Source organism: Aythya fuligula, chromosome 7 (assembly GCF_009819795.1).
Source record: "Aythya fuligula isolate bAytFul2 chromosome 7, bAytFul2.pri, whole genome shotgun sequence".
In the NCBI taxonomy this organism is placed as follows: domain Eukaryota; kingdom Metazoa; phylum Chordata; class Aves; order Anseriformes; family Anatidae; genus Aythya; species Aythya fuligula.
Genome location: NC_045565.1, coordinates 7694953 through 7712775, shown reverse-complemented (window position 1 = coordinate 7712775; position 17823 = coordinate 7694953). Strand labels below are relative to the sequence as shown.

Here is a 17823-nt window from a genome sequence, read left to right as displayed (position 1 = left end):
GCTTACTGGATCTCAGCCATTACATTTAATCTTGCAGAGGCAGGTCCAGAAATAGTGATGGGGTCAGTCTAAGGCTAGTGAAGACTCATTTATTGACTTTCCTTTTTGTGGTTTTAACTTAAATGTTATTACTTTGTATGTGCCACCACACCAGTGTCAAGCTGTCAGAATTCCTGCTGTTCTCCCACTGTTCTTGAACTGGTTTTCTCTATGTGAATTGGAGTTTGTGTTCCTAAAACATGAATCAGCTATGCCATGAATTTGTATACCTTATATACACCTGTATACCTATATTTTGGCATACCTGCCAAAATGCTTTCTTCAGAGGATGTGTAGTGGTACCATATGTACCAGAGACCATGCTGGTACCTTTAATGTGTCTGGCTAAAAGCAAGAGGCTTGGAATTACTCCTGTTTGCATGTATCATGAGTGAGCACTAATGTGCTTTGCTTACTTCACACAGTGCTTTCAAGTGTAAACGCACAGAAATAATTTGGTTAGAATGGGCAAAGCACGTGGATGAATTGATTTGTGTTAGAGAAGGAGGATTTCAGAGGGCAAGTCAGAGCATTGTTGGAGACTGGATGATTCGAGCAAAAACAGCACGCTGGATTTAGCCATGAGAGAGATGGGCTTTGAATATGTAAAGATGAAGACATGAACCAGAGGAAGGGCATGGGAGGGTCAAGCGAATGGAAAGCGTTGCCTGACTGGGAACTGATCAAAGGGCCGGAGGAATATGATCTGAACTGTGGGGAGAAGGGCTTGCAGTATTTATTTTGAATAAGTCTACAGACTAGGGGAAAAAAATTATATATACATATATATATATATATATATATATAATATATATATGATATATGTATATATATATGTATGTATCATATATATATATATATATATATATATATATATATATATATATATATATATATATGTATATGTATATGTATATATATATACATATATGGCAGGCAAGAGATGCTAAAGCCAGAGACAGCTTTGGATCCTTCCAGGCTCTAACTTTATTCTCCTTCCATTCCCTTTGTGGAAGCCTGAATGGGAGGTTTGGGAGGACTCATGTGAGGATCCAGAGACGGCTGCAGGACTGTGGCTCTCGGCGCTAAGCAGCTGGTGCAGTTCATCCTGCTGATTGAGGCCAAGACATCAGGCTGGCCTGGGGAAGAGGGCTTTGTCATGTCGGTGTGTTACATGGCCAGAAGCTGAGAGTAAAGCTCTCAGATCTAAAGCTTTAACCAAATCCTTGCTTGCTGTTGTTTATACATACTTTAGGATTAAAAGATCCGGTGGTCTTTTCTGGAGCTCTGTGCTCATTGTAGCTTCCAAACAGCATCCGCACCAGGGCTCAGTGTGTGTGGCATTTTGGGGCAGGCTTTGTCACAAATCAGTGCTGGGACATGGAAGACCTGACACCTGCAGCCACGTCTGCATTCTCTTCAGAGGCTTGACTAAAACAACAGCTTTCATTTTAGCAGTAGGAGATTTGGGGAGGATGCTTGGTCTTTTGCTCACCTCTGCTTGCTGTTGAACGGATGTTTGTTGAATTCACAGGGTGCAGAGCACTTCAGAAGAATCTGCTAGTTTGGGGGTGGGAGGGTTAAATATTTGTGTGGAGCCTTTATTTAGAACATATTGGCTTATTTTTTGGTGAAGTATAAATGCATATTGATTTTGATGGGGATTAAGCTATCCTATTAAGTTTAGATGCAAGCTCTGGCAAGATATGACAGAAATTCAGCAATAAATATTCCATAAAATAAGACAAAAAAGACAGATTAAACTACTATAGTAACAGGGGGAGAGCAAAAATTATTTATTCAATAAAACCCTTGCTGGCAGTGCTGAAAAAATACCAGGCTTTCAGGCGGTTTAGGTAGAGAACTATATTTACAACAAATATATTATTGCAGTTCAGTTCATGTACTGTATTCTCTGTCAAAAATGCCTGTGTCAGGTTTACTTAGTATAAGTGGATTTAGGCTGTGAGGATAATTCATCTGGGCAAAAGCTGGCACTAGCACAGTAATAAGAAAAATGGGCAAGCCAGAAATGGTTTCTTTTTAATTATTATATTCCTTGACATAGGACAATTCTTAAATCACAAACAGTGCCAGACTTGGATAAAATTGGACCAGGGTTATGTTTCCCTAAGCACTATCTTGCAAAACTGCCAAATTATCAACTGAATAACATTATCTGATTATGTTTGGTCATATTTTATTTTTTTTTTTTGCAGACACACTATGAAAGCGGAGAGTATATTATCCGACAAGGTGCTCGAGGGGACACTTTCTTTATAATCAGCAAAGGAAAGGTAAGTTGACACTCTTCTAAGGAAATGTGAAGGTGGCAATGGTGATGATATGCACTTGAAATTCAGTGCCAGCCAGTGCTTTCTCTCTCCCCTCCCCAGGGCACAAATGTTGCAACACTTGACATTTAATTAAACTTCTTGGCATTGTATCAGTAGGGAAGAGTGGCGAGTGACCTGAAGGGGAAAAAAAAAAAAAAAAAGTAGATCTTATGCTGTTTTACATGTGTGCTCACAGTGAACATTTTGGGGCTTGAAGACAGTTAAGTCTCTTGGTACATGACCAAACGAGCTTGGTCCTTTCTTCTTTGATGGGTTATCTGCATTAGGTAGTCCTGTGCCATCCCAAAGTGTTCCTGCATGCTGCATGCATCTCCCTGCTTTTTCCTTCTTACTAAATCACAGTTTTCTAAGCTGGGTCAGAGCTTTCTTTTTATTTTTGCTTTTTTATTTAATTGCAGACACCTACTCTGAGTCCCTGCATGCTTCTTTAACCCAGCATTCTTGTAGCCAAATTTTTTTATAGGGTACTCTGCAATGCTACACTAGTCTTTACCAAGTATCCCTCTTACAAGGCTGACTTCCAGACTTCATTCCCATGACTATCACTTTGTAGCTTTTCCAAATTAAATAATAGGAACTCAGAGAAGTCTCAGATTTCTCTTAGGGGAAGAAAAATGGTCTAAGTTTCTGCTTTACTACTCACAGGGGAAAATATGCTTTTTGACCTCTTTTCCTGTAAAATCCTGGTGGGATTTTATGGATCCATTTTTTTTTTCGTTCCACTTGACTTTTTTTTTTTTTCTTTTTTAGTTTGTTTTAGCTGGCCTAATATTATTACACTTGAGAAACATTTGGCTTCTTTCCTTGTAGCAGGATATTGACATTCAAGGGAATACATGCTGGTTTACCACTGCAGATCAGATGTGATCCGTGAAAAGTAAACACAAATAGTTAAATATGCTTGAAATTAAGCCAACCCAAGCCTCCTGGTTCATGGATTTGATATTTGCACCAAGGCAGATAATGTAGTCCGTGCATAATTAAAGTTAGCAAAAAAAACCAAACATGGCATCTACACAGGAGGAATGTGGGTGTTGTACACAGCTGGGTTGAATCCTGAGCTGTCAGCTCTCGGATACTCAAACTAGATTTTCACCATCATCTTCCACTCTCTGTTGCTGGGAGGCAGTCTTTATGAGAAGAAAAAGGTGTCTTTTTCAGATGAAGAAGATAATCATGGACAGGTTTCTGAAATGAAGCCAATCATTGACAGTAGAGGTAGGAATTTGATGGTATTCCCCTGTGCTTTTTTGATTCGCTCCATTGAGAAGTAGGATTTCATCTTTTTCCAGAACACAGACAACCATGATGTACACTTCAAATCCTTTCTATTCAGACCATTTTCATGGGAGGATGCACCTCCCTTCCTCACCAAGTTTTAAAAGCCCACTTGCCACGTTGACCAGCCTGTTGGTGAGGGTGCTTTTGACCCACTCGGTCTTGTGGCTCCATACCTTCCTAGCACTCCACAGTCATCAGAGTCCCATGGTTGTAGAAACCAAATCCCTGCTGTTGGCAGCCACTGGACAAACAGTTGTTGACCTGTGTGGTTCATCCACTCCTCAAGCCAACAGGATGGAGGAGAGAACCACCTGCCCCTCATGTCCTTGACCAATGCTCCAGAGCTCTGTAATCCCTCTTGAGAAGCTCCTTGGTTTTATCTCCATGGCTTTTGCAGCTTTATCTTACTGTGGCAGCTGATGGCCAGAAAAAGGGAGTTCAAACAAAACAATGCACATGGGCTTGTTGAGGAATTCCCAGATCCTCAGCTGGATCTTGGTGGCTTGACAGGAATTTTCACCAGGACGATTAAATTCTGCCCAGTTTTCTCTTGCAACCTCACTGAGTTACAGAAGAGATGAGATATCTGTGACTGATGAAGGATGGAGTGGGAGGGTGTTTAATTTTAATGCCTGTGTTAGGACATAGCTACACAGTGATATCAGAACTACCCCATGCTAAGGATATGTCCCAGGCTAGCAGAAATAGAGCCTTAGCAGTGAAACATGGAATAAATAGCAATGAGATACAGAATAAACGTATCAGTGTATGCTACTGCTTGGCAGTTTCTGAAGCAGGGGCACATAATGTCCCATGCCCCATGCTGAAACCTCACCCAGGTGGCTTAGTAAAACAGAAGAAATTCTGCTTCCAGCTCATGTACCTAGAACCTCACGTGTACTTTCTGCAGTCAGCAGCATTGTGTATTAGCAGTGAAAGCTACTTTTAAAAACTCTATCCTGCCTTTTGTCAGAGCTTCTGCAGCGACAGTCAAGAGAAGCGAGATTTTTAAATTTCTGAGTTCAGCACTTTTTTCAGAAATACTTCAAAAGATTTTTTTTTTCTTTCACTCTGTGCTTTGATAGTTCTCTTAGTGGCAAATCCCTTTTCCCCTTTTTCTCCCTCCTGATTTCATATGCTACTCAATCCAGATCCTCTTAGTTGGATTTTAGTCACTTAATTGTTTGGGAGCATGTGGCTACCAATTTACCCCATATACGTTCCCTTATCTGAGACTGCCTGTGGTCAACAGACAGCTCCTTGCAGAATTGGGACAGTGAATGCAGCAGCAGCAAAGGTGCTTTTAATGCTGCAAAAATGGTGAACGTGGCCTTACAATTCAGTGCTATTTGTTAGCGTACTTCCTCAATTCCAGGTGAATAGAAATCAAAACCTGTTCAAAACAACCTGTGAGCAGAAATCTGTTGACTAACACATCAGACGGGAACAGTTTGATCCCTTTTGGTCGTGACTTGCTGCTGCTCTGTGCCGATTCAGTGTCCTCCCTTTACCAAGACACTGCATGTGTCATGCTGTGCCATTGTGCACCATTTTCCCCTTAAAAACAATGGTGTGGCACCAATTTAATACCATAACATGCAGGTTCTTCACTGGCGCTGGGCTGTTCAGATGTGTCATTGCTCTGAGCTGTGTTGAAATTACTCCCGTAGTCCCTTAGCATTCATTTCTGAGGATCAGTGAAGGTCATGGAGAAAGAGCTTAAATATGTGTTAAAGTTCCCTTTGTTTGTCCAGGTTTGTTTTTCACCAGCTATAAACCTTCCTGGCTTGTCTGTTACACTTTTCCTACCCTCATCTGATGCTTGATGAGTCAGTGCAGATGTTTAACATAGTGTGTTGGAGACACAGTGCTCACTAATGACTCAAACCCACTGTTTTACCATCCGTGCAAGAAACCAGAGAAAGTGCAGGGCAGAACTGTAAATGTAATGGTATAATTAAACTGAAATGTCTCTAAATCAGAAAGGAAGTGTCTGTTGTCCTAAATTTGGGCTTTGTGAATTTGCATGTGCAAAAGCTCTGATTATAGCAAACAGCCTGAAATGCTGCAAAGAGACAAGGGATTTTCCCTTGTAAACCCTCCAGAGGGTTGTTCATTCCACTTAAATTTTGGACAGCTCTGGCTTTGGAAATTCCTGTCGCTTTCCACTGGCAATGGATGGAGCCTGGACAACTAGATTGATAGATGGTTAATGTTAAGAGAGATGGTCCCCACCATTCTCTGATTGCAGGGGCAGTATTTCACGGCTTTTGCATGCCGTAAGAAGTATGAGTTGCCTCTGATACGGGCTAGCTGAAAAGCAGAAAATATTTCTCACAGAGGGCCATTACATCAATAGTACTCACCTTTCGTAAGATCTTGATAATGAGCAGACTATGTCATGCTGTCCTCAGCCCCCAGCAGTGTGTTCCAGGGTTTTATCATGCAGCTGTTGGGATTTGTATTCCATACTGGCTTGGGGAACCAGAGCCACTTACAAAGATAATACAAAGTAGAAGTGTGTTCAGATGATCAATTACTATTTTTCTTCTGAAATCTTTTCAGAAAATAAAAAGAATCCCAGAGATGGGACATCATCACTCGGAGATGTGTAGTCATCTACCTGTTGTTGCAGTGTTTCCATCTTAAACTTGGGCTTACACTAGGTTACACCTCCTATTGTTTTACATTCCATGTAAAACTCTCCATTCCATCAGCAGTAATTGCTTTTCTCTTTTACTGCAAAAATCAAAATACCATCTTGGTTTTATTTTTTCTTTATACTGGGATGAAAATACCTTATTTTTGCTCTGGCTAGAATTACCTCCTCAACGAATTCAGGACATGATGAAATGAAAGGAGCCATCCTTCAGCCTATAATGATCCAAACTGTTTCATTTAAATTATGACTAAAGGTAGATTTTCTTTTTTTGCTCTCCCTTACGTGAACTTAGCAATGCAAGAAATCATGTGGAACAAAGCTAACAGAAGCCTATGCCATGTGTCTGTCTTATACACATGAAATATTTGGAACCCATTTGAGCTGTTGACTCCATATGGGCAATGACTGTGCTTGTGCAGCCAACTCCATGTTTAGAGCCTTCGAAAAACACAAGTATTGTATTTTTCCAAGAGTAGTAGGCTTGTTGGTGGGAAATAACTCATTTGTATATAGTGAATAATTCCTTTTCTTGGATGGCTTGAGATTAGTTTATGGAGAAATAGTAACTGGCTGCTGATAGCTGAGGGAAAAGTTCAGTACTGGTGACTTATATGGTTTGAATATGAACTGGAACCCTTCTTGAGAGATCTGGGAGATGACTAATCCCTTTCTGAACAAATGGGCCGTATTCATTAATTAAAGGTTTTCTAAATGCTGGGGGTTTTGGCTTTTCAACAGGTGAATGTTACTCGTGAAGACTCCCCCAGTGAAGATCCAGTCTTTCTCCGTACTTTAGGGAAAGGAGATTGGTTTGGAGAAAAAGCACTTCAAGGGTAAGTGCTCCTTATGATGTAGCTTTTATGCTGCGATAATTTTTCAAGGACTTATGTGATCCTCAGAGGGCTCTTACAATTTAGAAATAGGCAAGAATTACATTGGAAGTGGTTTTATGTTTTTGGAGTTGTGCTTTGTCACTTAGTGTTGCATGTTGCAATGTGTCTGTTCCTTAATGGGGAAATATAACTTGTTCTGCAATGGAGTGGCCAAATGTAGATTTTCCCTTGTTTGTAGACATAAGAAGATACTTTGACACTGTCATATATATTATAATATATATATATATTATATCATGGCACTGTCATATATTTGAAGATCTGAAATGTTTGATATTTTGCAACTCAGCCATATTTCTCAGGTATGGCAAAAGGAGATCATCATGGTCTTCTGTATGGGATAGACAGCTGAAGTCAGGGCAGTAGTGCTGTTTTTTAAATTGTCTTATTGTGTATATATGATGTTGGTGGAGGTGGTAATTGTATGAGAGTGACCTCTTTTATATAAGCAATATCCTTTGGGAATGACTTGGGGGGCAACTAAAGGAATAGCAACTAAAAATCCAGATTCAATGGATTATAAAAATACACTTTATTTCTGTAGGGAACAATAAGAATGGGAATAGGAAAACATGCTTTATGCAGGAATGTGGGGCACCCGTTAATCTTAATGAAAAAACACTTCATCTCACTCTGAGTACTTAGCTCTGCATGTAAGCTATTGGTCTTCTCATTGATGCTGTGAGAATGTATTGTGTGTTTGCTCCGTCATAAATTTCTCTTCTTCCAAAGGGAAGCCAGAATGTTTGATGCCCAATTTTTCTGTTCCTTCTGGCAGCCAGGAATACCTGTCCCATGCAAAACTTGTCATACCTCTGAAAATCTATACATTAATTTTTAAATAATATGCTTATCAAATAAACGTCCTTATTTTGGTTACTTTCTTAATGCTAAGGTGGAGATGAACTATATTTTTTAAATTTCACCCACAAATATATAAGCTAGAAACACTTATTTTCTTTTGTCAAGAGTCTCACAGAAACTTGACTCTCAGTGCTGGTATGTTAAAAGAAGAACCAAATATCTTGAGACAGCCAATCCAGTAGTGAGAACAGGCAATAGTGTGCCAAACAAACCATCTTTTGAAGACCAGATATGGCAAATAAAAGGATTTTCATAGCTTGCCTCCCTGAATATTTCTAGTAACATGCAACTCAACTGTGAGAATTTCTCAGCTTTTCAAATTAAATTTTTTGGCTGACTGGCAGAGTCTGAAATTAGATAATTTCCAAGGAATACTTGTCTGCATGTATTTAAATATTCAATACATAATAAGTTTATCTTCTGAAACTAAACTGAAACTTAATAATTGATACTATATTCTCAGTTTGGAAGGAAAACTTGATTTTGTTATATGTTTTGATATGGAGACAGCATATTTCAAGTACTGTACATCCAGTTTGCTAGTAAGTTCAATAATTCTGTAGCTCTATTTAAAATGAATGGTATGGAAACATTGTGATGTAGAGCACCCAGCAACTCAATAAATTACTTGTAAATTAGTAACTTTCAGGACTGTGTAGCCATCGCTGTTCAGCAATTACGTAAGCCTTCTGCTGCATGTGTAAAATACAGTTAAGATCGAGAGTTCAGGATAAACTCAAGAAACTTAAGTGTATTTTCTTCACTTGTTCTTTGGTTCATTTTTCAAAATTTTGCTGGAATCTGTTCAGTAACAGCTTCATTACTTGCGATTTGGTCATGTGTTATGATTTCATACGTGTAGGATATGGTTACAACTTCAAGGCATTTCTTTCTGGCCAGTAGAAAGTAATAGCTGCAGTGTTGATTCTGCTTATCACTGCACTGTAGGAGGATGGATAACAAATATCTTCTAGTCTCTGATAGAAATGTTAATACTGACATATAAATCCACTGATGATATACATTATTCTGTTTTTCTCACTTGCACCAGATGGCAGACTTTACTCCACAGTATCCAATTCCACACCAGCAGGAACAAAACAAGTCACAAAATTATCAGCCCCATCATCTTACAGTAATACTCATGGTTCCCAATTATTACACTGCTCTCTTACCTTCCTGGCTAATTGCTAATTGAATCTGAGATTGCAGATGTATAATTTACAGTATAACAACACATCATTTATGTATACTTGCAATCAGTTACTTTTTGGGATGTTTTCTTAATTGGAAAAAAAACAAACATAGTGCTATTTACGATAATTATTTATATCAACAGGGAAATAACAGAACTCATTCAAATAGGCAATGGAGAAAAACTCAATCCTACTTTGTGGCTAATATATGTTTTACTAAAACTGGCTAATAATTGTGCTGCTTTGATGATGTCACAGCTGAATTCTTGAGCAAGAGCATGCCATGCTGCATCGAGGGAAAACGTGTTAGTCTACAGGGGACAGTCGTAGGGAGAATGATGGAAGCAGAGAAGAGGAAAGAAAAGCAAATCTGGAGGATCATATGAAAAGGCTCTTTCTCCTTCAGAAATGGTTTCCCATTGACCAACCCGAAAAAGGAGCAGTTTGAGCCATTGCTTCTGTACTATTACATTACATAGTATATTTGAATAGAGCTGTGATTTGGGCTGCTGGGGGTTTCACCTCGTTTGGGTATCCAGGAGGAACTGCAGACCAGAGGACAAAATGGTGATGGCATGTGACAGAGGGTTGATGTTTTGGAGAGGCAGCGTGGGAGCCCACCTTGGTGAACAGAAGAAGGATTTTGAAAGAAATACAAATACTTTGGTTCATAACATTTTGAGTAGTGCTAGAGTACATCCAACTCTGAGGTCCAGTAGCTGGGGGTTTTCTGGTGAGCGCTTTGGCTTTTGTAGGAGGGAACCTCAAAAGACTGTGGCCTGAAGAACAGTCTGGTGGCAAGAACAGAAGAATTTGGGTGAGTGTGCCTGGTTGAAGCTGACATGGGGCTCACCATATATATAAACATATACTTACATTGACATTAATAAAAATGCTGGAATTACATAGTACTGAAAAAAGTACCGGGAGGACAGAGGTCATGCTTAGATTTTAAACTTGCACAAATATATTAAACACTTCTATCAGAGATGTTTTTCAAATTCTGAGATGAAAATGGCAGCTTCTTTCAGTACTTTTCTGCTGTATTGCTAGTCTGTTGTCTTTGAAAGGTTTGTTTTTAATGTGGTTACCACAATAGGTAGCTAGCTCAATGTGGCTGAGACAGATGCTTGTGAGGTAAAAGAGGTTTATTAAAACCAAGCTGAATTTTGAAAGCAGCTTAGTTTGCTCTTTGTCCTTGTGAGGTATCTTTGAAAGTAATGAAATGATTTGTTTTTCACATAGAGTTTATCATCTTCAATCATGTGGATTTATAAAGCCCATTGAATGTGCATTTGCCTTGTAGAGAGGTTTTTGTGACTTCAGTTAAGCCAAAGTGAACCACTTGACCACAAGCACCTCCGTAGCAGGGTGACAGCCTGTTGGAAGAGATGAGAGTGCCTTGGCAACTGGTTTTAATTATGTGAAGGCATACCATATTGGAAAGCAAATTAGGAAAGTCTTCCTGCCTCTGGCAGCCGCTGGAGGTTGTGAATGAGACCTGGAGAAAAAGCTCCCAGCTGAGACAGCCCCAGCCAAAGGGTGTCCTCTCTTCTTCCTTGTTTGTAAAGAATAAAGTGTAGATTTTTATTATTTTAATTTTTTAAATTTTATTATTTTAATACTGGTGGTGCACAGGGTGAAGAAGGAATGCTGGTCTTCAGGTCATGGACAAGGTGCTCTGCCATGGTGACAAATTGTAGTGATATTTGAGCTCCTTCGCTGTAATGGATATAGAAATTTTTTGTTACCTTGATGATGGTTGGAAAATGAGTACAGAAATGCCAGTCTCTCAGGACATAACAGCACATCTTCCTTTCAAGAGAATTTGTGCTGTTTCCCATTTGTGTCTCTAGGTCTTGAAGGTTCCTGTTTAGTTACAGTCCTACTGTTAGAAACCACTGTCCCCAAAATCTCTACGGTATGTTTTGTGTGCTGGCAATTCACATGATACGTAAAACAATATATGATCTGTGTGTATAGTAGTGTAAAAAGAAAATTTCCTTGCTGACCACCCAAAAACTTTATACCATATTTCCCATTAAAATCTGTCACAGCAGCTTGCACTAGTTAAATTTTGTTGTGGTTTAACCCGGCCGGCAGCTAAACACCACACAGCCATTCGCTCACCCTCCCCCCCTCCTCCCTCTCTGGGATGAGGGAGAGAAACAGAAAGTGAAGCCTGTGAGTTGAGATAAAAACAGTTTAATAAGACAGGAAATAATAATAACAATAATAATAATAATAATAATAATAATAACAATGATGATAATAGTACTACTAATAATAATGTGTACAAACAAGTGATGCACAATGCAATTGCTCACCCCCCGCTGACCGATGCCCAGCCTAAGCCCGAGCAGTCCAGCCCCCCTCCCCCGGCTAGCCACCCCTATATATTGTTTAGCATGATGTCAGATGGTATGGAATACCCCTTTGGCTAGTGTGGGTCACCTGTCCTGGGTCTGTCCCCTCCCAGCTCTTGCTGCACCCCCAGCATGCCTGTTGGCAGGACAGAGCAAGAAGCTGAGACGTCCTTGGCTTAGTATAAGCACTGCTCTGCAACAATTAAAACATCGGGGTGTTATCAGCACTCTTCTCATCCTAAGCCAAAACACAGCATTCCACCAGCTACTAGGAAGAAAATTAACTCTGTTCTAACTGAAACCAGGACAAATTTTTATGTGCGTGTGGAGGAAACTGTGACAGTAAGAATCAAGATGGTGTGAGGGACAAAGAAGTAGTGGACATGGAGATATTAATGAATCTTTAAATCTTGGACCTTTACTTTTCCCTAAATTAATATAGGAACTAAATAGAATCCCAAAAACTTGTTGAAAGGTCTAGTAGCTGGCAGCTAAGAAGAGAATGAGACATTAGTAGGGCATTAGAGTATTGACAGTGCAACTAATTCATTTATTTTTTTGAAAATATTGCTGTTTTCTCTTGCTGTGACCGGGTTTACAAGTAAGCCTACAAATAAATCATTTTTTATTAAATCTGTATAAACTGCAAGGGGTGCTGGGGTTCCACAAATATTCCCGGTCTTCTCCCTGCACTAACGCTATGTTTTTCCTGTGTAATTATACCATTGCTACTGCTCAGCTGACCTTTACTCTAATCCTTTTCCAGATAAGAACATAACAATTTGTTTTTAATCAACAACTTAAATGCCAAAGCCTGGAAGCCTATTTAAGTGACTACCTTGCCATCCTGCTTCCTTCTTTCTTCACTTTCTGTCTTCTTTCCTGTTTCTTTTCTGTTTTTCCAGAAATACTTTTCCCCTGTTGCTCATGAATAGCTTTTAAAGGACTACAAGGATTTATTTACTTGGTTCAAGTGATAAGGGAATAAGACTGTTTCTCAGCAGTTAGAAAATAGCTAATTTGGAGGGTAAAACAGATTTGTATGCTGTCTACTTCAAATACTCTTTTCTGTATTACAAGACCCCACACGCTCAGTGCCCCATGCAATTCACAGCAACCTTGGCAGTTTTCTATGGCCAGAGCCCATCAGGAAATAACTACGGGGACTTACACAAAATTGTGGCACGTGTAAGTAACTACAGGCAAGGCAAGGTCCTGAGTAGAGCCTGGTAATTTTTTGCCGTTGTTAGCTTGCAAGGCTGATTTGCCTGCTGCTCCTCACAAACTGTGGTTAGTGCAAAATTGTTGCTATGAGGAAAAAGGGGATCCATATCCTAAAGACAACATCCATTCCCTCACAGCTGGTTCCCATCTCAGAAGGGAAAGCAGTACTCATCATCCTTGTGCCTTCATGGCAGCAGCAGACTGTGAGTGCAGGTACAGACATAGCGCCTCTTCAACCTACCTGTGACCTTCTGTGCATGTTTGTGCACCAAGGCTCGGTGAGGTCCTAAATCCTGAGTTTTCTGTGGCAGAAAGATGGACCCCACCTGTGTCTGGGCAGGCACCGAGGCTGGGGGCTGAGCCACTGCTCACTCGTGAGCCCTGCTCCTTTGCTGATGCAGGCACTGTGCACAGTGATGTTTAAAAGTAGCATATGGTCAGAATTAGCAGCTGCAATTTACACAACCCCAATACTTGATTGCTTGTCAAGGATTCCCTCCAGTGGGCATTCCTTGCTCAATTTGTTCAAAGAGACAGAGCCAGTCTTTGCCTGAAAAGTATAGACTGGAGTGTCTTTTATATCTTTATTATTATTATTATTATTATTAGTTTTAGTTTTGTTACATTTTATAATTGTTATGTATTTACTTATTTATGGTAAAATGGATGCTCCTGTTCAAAAACCGATCCTCACTCTCACAGTAAAATAGTATATTTCATAATCCTTTGCTGTCGAATGTTTCTTATTTTACCCCTTCATTTGACATGCACAAACTTCTCCGTATTACAAATCACCTGTTGGGACGGACATATCTAAAAAGTTCTAATTTACTAAATGCCCTGTCATTGCTCTCAGCCCTCGCTGTGCCTGAGCAGTTGTGTTTAGAAAAAACGTTTCAACGTCCTTGACTGAACTTCCCAGTGGAACACAAGAGTCATGTTTCATCTTGGTTGGACACGTTGCTCACATTTGCTTCTACTAAAATCTTGCCATCTGCTGACCTCATGGCCTCATGGCCTTGAATTTTCTCAGAAAAGGAGCAGGGAATGGAGACTGGAAATGTCTGTGACATTCCTCGGCGACCGCACAAGTTTGTAGGTGGCAAAGAGAAGTCTCATTGTAGGTTGGTGTCAGAGGACAACATTTTAATTTCTGTTTCTCCAAGGGGAAATACCAATCCTTTTGTTTGTTGTTTGTTTTTTTGTTGTTTGTTTGTGGTTTTTTTTTGTTTTTTTTTTCCTGAAGCATTTGATGTGCTATGTACCAGCTCTGTGCTGTCCTGCTTTCTGAGTTCTTGGTTTTTAGTGTTTACAGCTAAATCAGTTTTCTTTACCACTCTCCATATGATGGATATAAGCTCCCAGAGGTGGCTGCTTGCATAAAAGGAGGTTGTGTGTGTTGTAGGGCAGCAGAACTGAAACTTCTTAAACTTATCAGAAGTAGCAAGTTGGGAAGCACAGTTTATCACCTTTGTTGATAAATAATGTCTCACTATTTATCAATATTTTATTAATATTAAAATATTAATTAATATTAATTAATATTAAGCATTTCACAGCCCCTCTCACGTCCAGCCCTTGCAATGCTGTATGCATAGTTCACTGATTGTGGATCCGACACAGAGTCTCTGAGGACCAGCAGGAAGTTATTTCATCCATTACATCAGCTGCTTTTTACATTCATTACAAGCGTTAGGCAATCTTAAAACGTATTTCAGCCATTATGGCCTTATTTCCTGTCGTCTTCCCCTAATAAGATAGATCCGTGCCCATAATGTGATGGGAGGCCTGGGAGCAGATAGAAGGGAGCGATGACTGATGGGTTTTGATGACAGAGGAAATTGGGGGTGTTGAATAAAGCACTCAGATAATGGCTTGAAAACAATCAGAGGGGAGTCCTGTTTCAGGCAGTATGGCACTAAGCAGTTTAACCCATCACCTTGCAGCACAGGGAATGCCAGAAGCTTTTAAAGGATTCAGAAAGCTGCTGGCCAAGCCCTGAAATGAAACCCCACTGGAGGCTTTCGAGGGCAACAGCTTGAAAGCCCAGACAACTGGAAGTGAGGAGGCAAAGGGACACCTCAAAAACATCACCATATGCTTCCCTGCGGGGCTCACGTTCGTCCTGCAGGCATCTGGCCTCTGCTCGTCTGGAGAGGTGGCTGGGTGGTCTGATTGATCTCCTAAGTGCACACCACGACGTTAATTAAACGCTATTAAAATGTCGCCATGCCATTTCCAGGCTGGCTGCTTGTGTTCGGGTGTCCTGGTTCCAAGGTCCTCAGACAGGGAATTGCTCTGGCACAGATAAAGTTATTTCTTTGATTGATACCCAAAAAGATAACTGCTGTTGCAAAGTAAATTATGAAATCTTCATCAGGGCCTCTGCAATCTGTTTAATTACTTTATTGCAAGCAAGTATTGGTTGCTGATGTAGTCTCTCTGCTTTCTATAGATACAGATGCTTCACACTTTGTATTCTTCATAAAATGCCAGCCAGTATTATGTTGGCTTGCACAGAAGTGTGCTGCCAGTTGCTTCAGCTGGTTGCCAGGAGCTTGTAATGCTTGGGGAAGGTCCGGCAGGGACAAGGCTCCCAATTAAGAGATTCATCCAAAGCCTTTAAAAGGAGCAGGCAGGTTTGTGCCAGTTGTTGTTATATGGGCTTGAACTCGCGGCTACAAAAACATAACCTTGCTTTGTCACCAGGAAAAAATAAGTGTGCTCCTTTTAAATCCACATCATCTTTGACAAGTAGCATATTGAGAAATGAAGGGGTAAAGGGAAACAGGGACAAGATGTATTGGCTTTAACGGCACTCTGCCTGCGAGCAGTGTGTTGTGACTACAGAGATGAAGGCTGCATTACGCTTTTCAAACAGCAATGAATTGATATTACTGACTTTTGCTGTCTTAAATAGGAATATAGTGTTGATAACACCAGGGTGAAACCAAAGGTCCATCTAGCCCTATCTGTAAAAGTAGCCAAAACCTGCAAGAATGTTCTGAACCAGAGCTGGTAGCTTTAATCTATAGTCCTTGATGGATTTTCAATTTACTTTCAAACTCATGCAAGTATTTTTAAAATCCACGGCCTTCTGTGGCAACTAGATCCACAGTTTAAGTATGCAAGATGAGAAGAAATGCCTTAGTCAAGCAGGTAACGGTGGCCTTTCGTATTTCTGCCTGAAAGCTGTGCAGCTTTTTAGATTTGCTTCCAGTAGCTAGGTGTCCAAGAGTTACTCTCCCAGGCTTGCATAGACAAAGGCTTTCTTTAGGACCAAAGCAATACAGCAAGGAGAGGAATTACAAAATCATCTAATTCATGTGAGTTAGAAAAAGGAGAGTAGTAGATACAATTTTTGGTACCCCATTTTGTACTCTTCGGTTTTAAGATGACTTCTTACATGTTATCTAAATGTGTCTCTTACCTGACTTCCTATGCCAGATACTTTTCCCAAACAAAACTGTCTCAAGAGCAATGATGGTCTGCCTATGTCTTCTCCTAGCTGTACCAGAGAAGATGTTTTGAAGTACATAGCTACGTGTTGTCCAGATTTCAAACAGCTCCTTCCTGGTTGTGTGATATTTGCTAAAGTTGTACATGGCAGCAAGAGATGTTCAGCAGACCACTCCTTGTGCTCATACACCCACACTTTCAAGCAGAAAAAGCAAAGTAATTAGCTAAAAATCATACCCGTACTGGCTTTTCAATGTCTGTGCTTAGATGATCACTTAAAAAGCTTGAGTAGGGTTGGATTTAAGCGATGAGATTATGAATCGGGGGGTTTCAGCTGCTTGATTTTCCATTGTCAAATATCTTGCTTTCACATTTCTAGAATTTCAGGGTAATTGACTTGGAAATCAGATGCAGCTTTATTTTGTAATATTGCTGAACAAAAACCATTTCAGTTGAATGACAGTAAACAGTGCATTAAGAAGGAAAAACAAATGATTATATACTTAAGCAAGATCAGTGAGCATCAGAATTGGAGTCTTTTGTGCCTTATCAATTGCCTGCCTTGTGCTGCGTTTTGAATAGCTACTTTGCATTGTAGAAACCTGTTTACATAAAATACATAATCATGAAAATACATCCGTAACTGAAGGAATAAAGACAATCATATCATCAGAAGGCCTGTACATAAAATTTGTTGTTGTTTTTTTTTTTTTGCATTGTCTGAGAGAAAGAAAACAAATACCTGACTTTTTATTTAGTCTATCAAACAGGAATATTCTTTTGGAAAAAATAGCTATTACGAGATAATTGGCAATAAATTCAAAATGCCTGTTTTACTACTCTTCTTTTAACATAAAATATATAAATAAAGTTGCTTCAATTTCTACAAGGGAAGTCATACTCAGAGCCAGAGTCATGACTCAGATCAAGTTAATAATCAGGTTGTTCTGAGGCTTAAAGATAACAGTCATTAGTTTATAAGAGCACAGATTATTTATAGTTCTGGCTTTTTTACAGCTGAATCATACCCTGGGAACTGAAACCGTGTATTTGTTTTCCTTCGAGAATACAGTCATACACAGCAAATACACTCTTCTTCCCGCTGAGTTTAAAATATATATAACACTGGGCAGCAAGATTTTGCCAGATGGAGGAAAGCAGAATTACGAGGGTTTTATTGTTATGAATGTATTTGCTTACACTTATTGCAGTGCTTGTCTCTGAATTTTCTTCTGATGCCTCTATAACTGAACATTATTTCAGAGTATGAGAAAAAACCCTGTTGCTGAAATAGGTAATGCACAGGAAATACCACAGAGGTATTGTATTGTTGCTTTTTGTTAGGTATCTAAGCTGCTAGAGCACCATTCATATATGAAATACACGTTCTTATTAAAGTTCTAAACCAGCACAGTTTGGGGGTGTATCCTCTTGAAGAGTGATACCAGTTAGTGATAGAAATGATTGCAGGGATCAGATCTG

General features: G+C 39.7%; 1 protein-coding gene across 1 annotated transcript in view; it reads left to right on the top strand.

Annotated features, from left to right (window-relative positions):
- Positions 1 to 17823, top strand: part of PRKG1 (protein kinase cGMP-dependent 1) — a 429172-nt gene that overhangs the window by 297824 nt on the left and 113525 nt on the right. The window contains 2 exon segments of the mRNA XM_032190692.1: positions 2259 to 2336; positions 7078 to 7172. Of these exon segments, the coding sequence (XP_032046583.1) occupies positions 2259 to 2336; positions 7078 to 7172 (173 nt within the window).